At 39.1% G+C, this 11,485-nt stretch overlaps 1 protein-coding gene across 2 annotated transcripts in view; it reads right to left on the reverse strand.

Moving 5' to 3' along the window:
* The window catches only part of LOC106774709 (probable apyrase 6), a 28,679-nt gene extending 18,176 nt beyond the window's left edge, over nt 1-10,503 (reverse strand). For both annotated transcript variants that reach the window (XM_022786825.1, XM_022786824.1), the window contains exons 1-2: nt 9,732-10,503; nt 7,112-7,224 (exon numbers count right to left, since the gene is read on the reverse strand). In XM_022786825.1, the coding sequence (XP_022642546.1) occupies nt 7,112-7,224; nt 9,732-10,371 (753 nt within the window). In that variant the 5' untranslated portion in view covers nt 10,372-10,503. The remainder of the gene's footprint in view (nt 1-7,111; nt 7,225-9,731) is intronic.
* Between the last annotated feature and the right edge of the window lie 982 nt (nt 10,504-11,485).

The following is an 11,485-nucleotide window of genomic DNA, read 5'->3' on the forward strand; positions in this document are numbered from 1 at the left end:
GAAGTTTTGGTATTATAGAATAAACAAGTGAAAGTTGAGCATAAAGGAGACTAAGATATCTCCAAAACAAAAAAAGCCAGAATGAATATTAAGAAAAAATGAAATCGACATCGTAATTGTACAATGGGTGACCTTTGATTAATATATAAAGTGATAGGTTTCTGTTTATGAAACCTATCTAAACCCACACCTACACACACCAAACAAGAACATAGATAACAAAACAATACTTCTGTATTGATTCCCTCTTCAATATGTACACATCCAAACACCCAAGGGAACCCAATTCCCCCTCCACAGGATAAAACAATCCTGTCTATGCCAAGAATAAAACTGATCAATCTATACAAAAATACATCAGCTCTATTTATATGAGCTTATTCCCGTCCCTTAACTGTTATTAGAGTTAAGCTTCTAAAACTCCTCTCGGTTCCTCTCCTAACTCTTCTTTTTCCTCTCATATACCCTCCAGATCCTATCATTACCCGCACCCGATGATCAACCTTGTCCTCAATGTTGAAGTCTGGAAACTGATCTTTGATGGTGCATACATCTTTCCAGGTGGCTCCTTCTTTCCCTCCTTGCTGCCATTCAATTAACACTTGTTGTGTAGTCTCCTCTCCTTGTAATTTCTGCCGTCGGTCCAGAATTCTAAGAGGCCAGAAGGTCGGGCCTTCAACTTGCAATTCTACCAGTAATTCCTTCTCCACCTGTTTTGCTCCCACTGGCTGCTTTCAGATGAGACACATGGAATATTGGATGTATTTTGGATGTGTCTGGCAACTGCAGCTTAAAAGCTACCTCCCACACCTGTTGTATTACTTTAAAAGGCCCAAAATACCTTGCTGCCAGTTTGGGGTGCAATCTTGTGGGCATAGAAGACTAGCGATAAGGTCTAATCTTCAAATATACCCAATCATCGACCTTAATCATTGCTGGTTTTCTTTTCTGATTTGCATACTTTGCCATCAGTCTTGGGCCCTAGCTAAATGGAATCGGAGTTGCTTAAGTGTTTCGTCTCTGTCTGTAGCTCCTGGGCTACTCCTTCCACAGCCGTCTCTCCTGGTATAAAACAAGTGAGGGTAGGAGGTGTTCTTCCATACATTATCTCAAATGGGCTACAGTTAGCTGTCCCCTGGTAACTGGTATTGTACCAGTATTCCGCCCAAGGAAGAGTTGAACTCCAACTCCTCGGTTGTTCCGAGCAAAAACACCGTAGATACCCTTCCAAAATTTTGTTTAGAACCTCTATCTGGCCATCAGACTTTGGATGATAAACCGTGCTCATTTGCAATTGCGTTCCCTCTAACCTGAAAAGTTCCTTCCAGAATAAACTCAGAAATAAAGGGTCACGGTTGCTGACTATAGAAATGGGCACCCCATGCAGCCTTACCACCTCCCTAGCAAAAACTTCTCCTACTGTACGAGCTATATAAGGATGTTTGAAAGGAAGGAAGTGTCCATACTTGCTTAGACAGTCAATCACTACCAATACAGCATCATGACCCTATGACTTTGGGAGCTTTACTATGAAATCCATACTTACTTCTTCCCAAATAGCTTGAGGAATGGGTAATGGTTGCAGCAAGCCCTAGGGAGAAGATGCCAGATATTTGTGTTGTTGGCAAACCAAACAGCTAACCACAAAATCGGTGATAGGCTTTTTCATTCCTACCCAGTACAAAGACCGAGCCACCTTGCGATAGGTCCTATAGACACCTGAATGTCCTCCTATGTTCAATGTGTGAAACTCAGCTGTGAGCTTGGGAGTCCAAGCTGAGTGAGCTGACAGCACCAGTCTTCCTTTATAATGAAGTCGGTCATTCTCTAAAGTAAAAGTAGGGTGTGAATTTGGGTCTGTTTTGAGGTCTTCCATCACCCTTATGAATGTCCCATCTTCCTCCACTTCTTTCAAAACCTCCTAGAAATCCTGCCAGTAAGGTCATGCTACCACCCTCATTTCCTTCTCTTCTCCCTGTCCTCCCCCTTACGCAATAACGCGTCTGCCACTTTGTTGCCCACCCCAAATTTATACATAATCTCAAAATCATACCCCAAAAGCTTTGCTATCCAGTTTTGCTGGTTCTGTGTAGTTATCCTCTGCTCCAACAGATACCCGAGACTCCTCTAATCAATATGTACAATAAACTTCTAACCAATGACATAGGGCCTCCAATGCTGGATAGCCATCACTAACGCCATAAGCTCCTTCTCATAAATCGATTTGCTCAAAGACCCTTCCGACAAGGCTTTACTTAAGAAAGCAATGGGTCTTTTATTATGGGTAAGGGCAGCACCTATCCCCCCTCCTGTTGCATCATATTCAATATGAAAAGGTTGGCTAAAATCTGGCAGAGCCAATACCGGTGCCATGGTTATGGCTTCCTTCAGTCTTGCCATGGTTGCACTGGCTTGGGCTGTCCAGACAAACTGCCCTTTTTTCAACAACTTCGTTAAAGGTCTTGCCACCTTCCCATAATCCCTCACGAAAAGCCTATAATATCCAGTGAGACCAAGAAATCCTCTCAAAGCTTTGAGGGTTTGTGGTTCTACCCATTCTAAGACCGCCACCACTTTTTCATGGACCATCTCCACCCCTTTTTCTAAAATCAAATGCCCCAAGTATCAAATCTGCATCCTCTCGAATTCACACTTCTTTCTATTGGCCACCCACTGATTCCGCCTTAAAGTTCTTAGCACTTCGCCAAGATGCTCCAAATGCTCCACCCACGACTTGCTGTAGACCAAAATATCGTCAAAGAACACTAACAAAAACTTCCTCAGGTATGACTTCAGCAAATTGTTCATAGCACTCTTGAAAGTGGTTGGTGCATTAGTGAGGTCGAAAGGCATCACCAAGAACTCATAATGGTCTTGATGTGTCCTAAAGGCAGTCTTTTGTATATCTTCCTCCCCCATTCAAATCTGGTGATACCCAGCCTTGAGATCCACCTTGGAAAAATACCTTGCGCCCCTTAAATCATCCAGTAGTTCTTCTATTACTGGAATCGGAAACTTATCCGGTATGGTGGCTCTATTCAGCACCCTATAATCAATGCAAAATCATCAACTGCCATCCTTCTTCTTGACCAGGATGACGAGGCTGGAGTAAGGGCCAGTGCTGGGTCGGATGATCCCTGTCCTTAGCATTTTTGCTACCTGGTTCTCAATTTCTCCCTTCATCAGATGTGGATAGCGATAAGGACGAGCATTCACTGGGTCAGTCCCTTCCTTTAGCGGTATCCAGTGCACCATTTCTCTATCGGGAGGCAACCCTCTGGGCTCTTGAAACACCTTTACGTACTACATCAGAACCTGCTCCAACTCTTCCTGTTGCCTCCTTGTCAGCCCCTAGCTCGTGCCATCTTATGCACTCATTGCTACCCTCTTCACCCAACTGGGTTGTAACTCGTTTCGGTCGTCATCCCACACTTCGTCAGAACCTCTCTCCATCCCCCCTGATTTTCGTTCACAGATACTTGGCTTCCCTCCAAATTCCCATCAAGATTCCTTGTTCGCCCTCCAAGAACTCCGCCTTTAGTCCATCCATCGTGATCTCTATGGCCTCCATTTGTCCCTCAAGAACGTTCATCCTCCCCTCTACTTTGCCTTCCAACGCACTCAACTTCCCCTCCATAACGCCTCTCTCTCACAATGATCTGGTAGGTCAGACCAACTGATAGGTTTTTGTTTATGAAACCTATCTAAACCCACACCTACACACACCAAACAAGAACACAGATAACAAAAGAATACTTCTATATTGATTCCCTCTCCAATCTATACACGTCCAAACACCCAAGGGAGCCCAATTCCCCCTCCGCAGGATAAAACAGTCATGTATATGCCAAGAATAAAACTATTCAATCTATACAAAAATACATCATCTCTATTTATATGAGCTTATTCCCGCCGTCCCTTAACTGTTGTTACAATTAAGCTTCTAAAACTCCTCTCAGTTCCTCTCCTAACTCTTCTTTTTCCTCTCATATACCCTCCAGATCCTATCATAAAGCTTGTAACACTGATAGGATATGTAATGTATTAGAAAGTTTGTAGACAGTTTTTACATAGTTTGGCAAAAATAAAACATAGAAGTTAGTATGAAGTGGTTAGGGGTAGTTAGGAGGAGTTTAAACAGTAGTTAGGGGAAGTTTTAATTAGTACTTACACAGTTTTTGTCTTTTAAGGAGGGGGTTGTTCTAGTTCTGGTTGTTGAGTGTTTTATTTCTGAACAAGGGCTGTCGTGTGCAGAAGGGGATGTTTTCCTTTTGATGTTGTTGAATGTATTTTATATTTTTCATTCAATAAACTACTACCTCACAATGAGGTTTCTTGTCTCTGTTTGTGATTGTTTATTTTGAGATAGAATTTAGGTTTCTTGTCACCAAGAAACCTAACAAATTGGTTCATCAAGGAGGGAAAGCATGGAAAGAAGCTTCAATACTTTAGAGAGGGGGACCAGCGAACTAGAAAAGGTGACGGCATGGCGTCAAGAGATGAGAAAAAGTTTCCAAAAATTGGAAGAAATGATACGGGAATGTAATAGGATTCTGGATGTCCAGATTCAAAAAAGGGACTCTAAAGGAAGGGAGAAATCTCTTGACAAAGCAAGAAAGGGAGGGAGAGAGGAACTTCTTCGTGACATCAAGAAAGCTAAGAAACCCTCAAATAGAGGAGACAATTCCATCAATTGGGAGAAGAAAAGAGAAAAGGATATCATTGACGAGGAAGGTGGAGACTAAGACTCTGATGGGAATGTTACGACTCTTGCTTCTCAGAATGAAGTTGCAAAAGTTGTTGGTTTTAGTGGTGATAGTGAGAGGGTAAAGACAGAGGAAAGAAGAAGGCCGAATGTGGTGGGAACATTGTAACCATTACTTCTGGGAATAAAGTAAAAGATGAGGCTATTTTTTAGTGTAGATGCTCCAAAGGTAGTTGGTGTTGGGACAGAAAATGTTTTTGAAGTCCAAAACATCACAAAAACAACAGAAGTACACCTAACCATCAATAACATGGGAGAAAATGCAGTCAAGGGGTTCAAGGCCTGGCAACAGAAATCTCATAACCTTTCTTGGGAAGATTTTGCAACACCTCAACTAAGGATAGTTGAAGGGAACAAGGGAAACATGTTATTTGAGAGTTTGGTAGTAGTAACACGTATTGGGAGTGTGGAAATTTTATGAGAGGATGGCAGCAGTAACAAGGACAGAGAAAGGGAGGGGGGTAGTCATCTAAGAATTCAAGATATTGGTCTCTAGTAAACCGAACATAAGAAAACCAATTGGGGGAGTATTTCTTGACAAAGTGGTAGGCCCAATGCAAAAGGACAAGAAAGTTGGATGATCTCCCGTTTGTCTTGGGATACTTTTTTGTTATGGAAATCGATTGCTAGCAAACTCCAGTAATAAACTTGTTGATTTTGGAAGCCGAGTCAAATTGTTTATTAACCATTTGTTTGCAAAAGATTATGTTGTCAAAGTTAGAACTTTGCAAATTCAAGGATTAATCCAACAGCTGAAAGGAAGCCTTGAGATAGTTGCATTGGTCGCAATCAGATTTTGGATTACAACCTTGAGGACAAGGTTGTTTGGCAACGACGAGTAATGATAGGATATGTAATGTATTAGACAATTTGTAGACAGTTTTTAGGTAGTTTGGCAAAAATAAAACATAGAAGTTAGTATGAAGTTGTTAGGGGTAGTTAGGAGGAGTTTAAACAGTAGTTAGGGGAAGTTTTAATTAGTAGTTAGGCAGTTTTTGTCTTTTAAGGAGGGGGTGTTCTAGATCTGGTTGTTGAGTGTTTTATATTTGAATAGGGACTGTCCTGTGTAGAAGGGAATGTTTTCCCTTGGATGTCGTTGAATGTTTTTTGTCTTTTTCATTCAATAAACTGGTACCTCACAATGAGGTTTCTTGTCTCTGTTTGTGATTGTTTATTTTAAGATAGAATTTAGGTTTCTTGTCACGAAGAAACCTAACAGACACAAGACTATAAACCTAAATAAATATGATTTTGCAAAGTTACAAAAGCTTTTCAAAACACCAGAAACTACGGCTGACAGTAACAATTTACATTTTAACAAAACCAAGTATCATCCGGACAAGAGAAGCTATTGTAAGGTACCTCCAATAGGGATTTCTTATGAGAGTTTCTTAAACCATTTTTTTATAGTCCCCACTGTTGAGATATATGGTGAAGAGACAAAAATAATTTATCTCTCTCTGTGTATTATAACAAAGGAGAATGCATATATGTGTGTGTGTGTCAAATACAAAGAAGATATAAAGAGATAAGGCACATATAATTAGTTACATTTAACAGAGGAAATACATTTTGTGGTCCTCAGAGTTATATCATTTCAATTTTGCTCCAATGATAAAGAATTTCAAGAAACTCATACTTTTATAAACTTTTTTTTACTTGAATGTTAAATACATCTTACTTATGAGGATTTTGTTTAACTTTATTTGGAAATTTGTGTTTTTATTCTACAAGAATCATTTCTTATACAAAAAAGAATTAAGTTGAAGAAACTGGATGTGCTGCATAGGATCTCTCCAACGATAGGTTTTTTCAGGATTTGGTTTCTTCATGTTAAAGAACTCGTTAAGAAACCACCACTAAAGATGTTCTAAGAGTAATGTCCTCTCTAAATAATTATGACAAAAAAATTATCTACATCTTAAAATTTCCCTTCTATCTACTGAAAAGAACGAGACAGGTTTTTTAGGCCAAACAAATATCAAAATAACATAATGCAAAGTTATGTACAGTGATTTATAATCCAATCCCAACACTTTTAATACACAAAAGTAAACAACATTGACCATAATTAAAAGAAAAACTATCAACAAACTCTTAAGAATGCTAAATATTCTGATCCTCACCACTTATTTGTGGGCCTATAAGATCTTTTCCTAACGGCCAATTATCAAGATTATTGAGGAGAAAAAACAACTAATGTCATTGCATCACATAAATGCACATTATAACATGTTTACAAAGAAAGCTCCAAAATATCCTTTGCAGACTAAAGAAATAACTTTTTGATGCATTTGGATTTATTTGTATACGAACAAAATGGTCATATATAGTGAATGAAAACACCTGCAAAGAACCCCCACCAAGTTCAACTATTCCAGTTGTTTCGTGAGGCTCGCGTCCCAAATTTCCAAGAGCATAATTTACTGCAACCCAAGAAGAGATGCCTTGTTCTTCTCCTACATTTAGATTATAAACTCCATCATTGACATGAATAACTTCATCTCTAACAATATCAATAGTAAGAGATATAAAGTCAGTAAAACTATTGTTTCAAAATACTATATAAGAAATTGTAGTACTAAGTCACACTGATTTATATAATATCTGACATGGCATTGACTGTCATTATTTAGGTTGGTGTTCGGCACCAGCTCATGGCTATTTGTTTCCTAGTTGATACTCTTTCCAGTTTTGTTTTCTAGAAAACTAGAATCCATCTCCAGTAAATTATAACCTTTATATGTGTGTGATTGTGTGTCTGTGTATACATCCACCCAAGCACGCAAGAAAGATGACAACTGTAGAGAACTGGAATCCCTTCTCCTGCAACACATAATGCATTAGTTTGACTTGAAATTCTTCAAGAAAAATTAATTCCATGATAGAGTATTAAGAGTGTATGAGAGGAGGAAGAGAAATTAATAGGATGGTTAGGCAGTTAGGGGGAATGGGTAACTGTTAGCTTTTCAGTTAACAGTTGGTCAGAATGGGGGAACCTTATATAAAGGTTGAGAGCTATTGTAAAGGGTTAGCTTTTGATATTCTTTTATATAAACAGGACATCTATATCCTGTGGAGGGGGAGTGCTCCCTTGATAATGTGGTTTGTATACATTGTATGCTTGTTTACAGAAGTAATACACATACGTTTTCTTCTTTATGTGAGTGAGTGTCGTGAAGTGTGTTAGATTTCTTGACTAAAGAAACCTATCAATTGGTCCGAACTGTCAGATCTCCCAGGATGTGAAGTGAGATGGAGGGAAAAATGAATGTGCTAGAGGGAAGAATTGATGGAAGAATGAGTGCGCTAGAGGGAAGATTTGATTTGATGGAGATGAAGTGGAGGAATTAAAGGCCGAGATGAGAGGGATGCACCAAGAACTGCAAGAAATAGCGCATGTTCTTGGAAGGAGGACAAGGAACCAGGATAGGAGTTCAAAGGGGAGTTGGGACTAAGTGAAAGAAGGTCGGGTAGGAAAAAAGACGGGGTCAGAGGACGAAATGGAGGAAGATAGGAGAGAAATACAGCGGAGTTGGATGAAGCAGGTAGAACCTCCCTTGGGTAGAGTGGACAACTCAGGGAAATATCATTGAAGAAGTGGGCAGATTCCAGTGGAAAGCAGTACTCTCCTTTAGAGGGGTATTTGTATACCTTGGTTCTTGGTTTGTAATGAGTTTTCAGTAATAGAGAGGAAATATAATTGTAATGAGTTTTCTGTGTTAATTGTTGTTTCTTGTTAGGCTTTGACATTTTCAATTCCGAAAGGGGATCCTGACAAAAATCACAAGCATAAACAAAGATATTGCTTTCACTTTAGAATTTAATTGTATAGTAAGTGCAACTGCCAACCAGAGATAACCGTAAGTATGACTTCTAAAATAGAAATTATAAAAATCAGCAAACTCACCATACATATCATACATGGCACTCTCTAAAGCATTCTAATTAAATTCTTCACCTAATTTTTAAAAACAGTTGCTCCCTTTTCAAAAAGATATCAATGTTCTCTCTAATACGTTGAACCAAACCCCTTCTAGGTGACTAACCTGAAATTACACGTTCAACCCCAAACACAGGCTTTAGTGTTCAATCTCAATGCACTGTTAGAATTTGGAATTTACACTCCCAACCAATCAAAAGGTATCTTTACCTATGGCTCCTAAGTATATAGCATAAAAGTTGAACCAATCCCAAACTAACTGACTAACCTAAGACTATGCCTGCCCATAACCAAACAAACACTCTTGAGTTAATATAAAGAATTTTACACTCAAGCAAACAAAAATGCTATTTATTTATTACTTATAAATTACTACACTCAAATATTAGCAAAATTACCTAATATTACCCTAATTAAGAATGTTAGTTAAGTTCAGTTAATGTTATTGATCTCATAAATTCACATTCCAAATCACCCCTATCACATTTTATCGGGGATAGTGTCCATATTTAATCACAATGGTATCTTTGAAATAATAACATTAAATAAGTTTGACTTATTTAAAATTTGTTTATTCAAAGCTCACCTCACTAAACATGATTATATATATACGTGTGTGTGTGTGTGTGTGTATATATATATATATATATATATATATATATATATATATATATATATATATATATATATAAAGTCAACAAAAAACTTGTATATTACAATATGTGATTGAGTGACACTAAAACTACATCGTTAGTGCCTTCTAATTAAATTTTCACCTTTCTTTAGTTCATGGACACGTCCACCAATGTCCCACGGTTTTGCAACATACTAATATGTATAGCCCAAAACGAAGTAAGACGTTGTTAAGGATTGTTTTCACCAAGGACCAAACTCATACAATGTCCAAACAAATCGACCTTGGATTCACTAAATTAACTGTCCAACTCCTTGCTTTAACTAAATTCTTAACTCGATGAGTAAGCATATATTTTCTCAAATACATCGAACCAAACCCAAACTAACCTGAAACGACGCGTGCCCATTCATCCTTGAACAAGAACCCGGACGCCTTTAAGGCCTTTCTGCAACATTCCAGAACCTTCTCTGCTTCCTCGGAGCCGAGCTGCTCGAGCTCCTCGGAGGCCGCAAGCCGCACGACGGTGTTCCCCCACTCCCGGCGAGGCACCTTGCCCTTAGCGAACCGGACAAGCTCAGCGACGGCGCCACGGAGCGCGTCGGGCGGGGCAGCATAGCCGGGAGCGGCGGCGGCGGAGTGAGCGGCGGCGAGGAGGCCGAGGCCGGGGCCAAGAAAGTGGTAAACGGAGAGGCGGAGAGCGTCGGGGCCGGCGCGGAAAGCGAGGGCGAAGGAGACAGGGCGAGAATCGCCGAATTTGGGGGAGGAGTGGATTTGGAGGGCGGTGGAAAAGAGGTAGAAGAGGAATGGAGCAGTGAAGAAGAGGAAGGCGAAGAGGAAGAGAAGGCATTTTCCGGTGTGGGGCTTGTTGGGATTTGGATTTGTGTGACTGGAAGAAGGAGAAGAAGAAGTATAGAGGGAGATCATGCGAGGGTGCAGCTGGGTACGGTGGGGTGGAATGTAGGAAGAAGAGGAAGGGGAGGAGGGAGAATAAGGAGAAGAATGGCGAGGGCTTTTTGGGAAACTCATTGACGGTGGTTGCTCGGAGAAAGCGGTGGCGCTTTGGAATGGGATTGTGCAGAGTGTGGTGTTGGGAACGAACTGCAATGCAATGGCTAGGTTGAGAAGTTTTGAGCTTCAAGAACATGTGAAGGTTGATTGAATGATTTTTAACAATTTCAAAGTAATACTAATTTAATTTTATAATAACTATAATTAAATTTAAATATGTTTATAGACAGTAGAAAATTTTGAAAAATCCTTTTTAATATTTATAATCTTATCTTTTATTTTTGTTTTAATTCTTCGGGGTTTTTTTTTTACGTAACCTTGCATTTGTTTTTCTTTATCATAATTATATTATTATTGGTAATAAAATGACAATATTATAAACCATTTTAAAATATGTCATGCAGTGGGTTATGTTTCAAGGTATATGAGACAGTTTTTTTGAACTAAATGATAGGTATCATGTGGACGGGGAAGAAGATTTAAGAGGAAAATCTATGTTCATATCTTCTCTAAGTAGGTTGGAGTATATTAAATGTTTTTATTACATATATAAATATTTATTTGTTGATTGTAGTGGAATGTGTGAGTACACCTCTTTCATAATCTCCTCTCATAGAATATATTTAGGTTTACTAAATTAATATTTACACATATTCGATCAAGATAAGATCATATTAACATAAGTGTTAATTATGTTAACTATAATTAAGTTAAAGAGAAAGGGATTAACTCAATGTAAGGACTAGGAAAAATAATAAGTCATTGAGTCTAAGTAGAGACAGCCCAGTCCATGAGACTAAAGGCACATGACCTTAGGAAGGGGTTTTCTAAAAGTCAGCTTTTCATTTGTTACTTTTCCTTTCTCTCTCTAGAAACATAAGGAACCCCAAATACTTTGTCTTCTCTCTAACCTAGCTCCATCGTCTCTCTAAAATATCTCTTCACTGAACCGTTTAATCTTTGGTTTGAAAGTGCCTAAGCGTTCCTGGTGTCAAGGGCTATACTTTGAACCGATTAGTTTCTCCGTATCGTACCGATCCTGTGAACGTGTCGCCGTACTAGGGGTACTGTTAGAGCGTCTTCAATCAACTTACTGCTGATTTTTCCAGGTAAGGGGAGCTAGTTACTTTTC

This window comes from Vigna radiata, chromosome 10 (assembly GCF_000741045.1).
Source record: "Vigna radiata var. radiata cultivar VC1973A chromosome 10, Vradiata_ver6, whole genome shotgun sequence".
In the NCBI taxonomy this organism is placed as follows: Eukaryota; Viridiplantae; Streptophyta; class Magnoliopsida; order Fabales; family Fabaceae; genus Vigna; species Vigna radiata.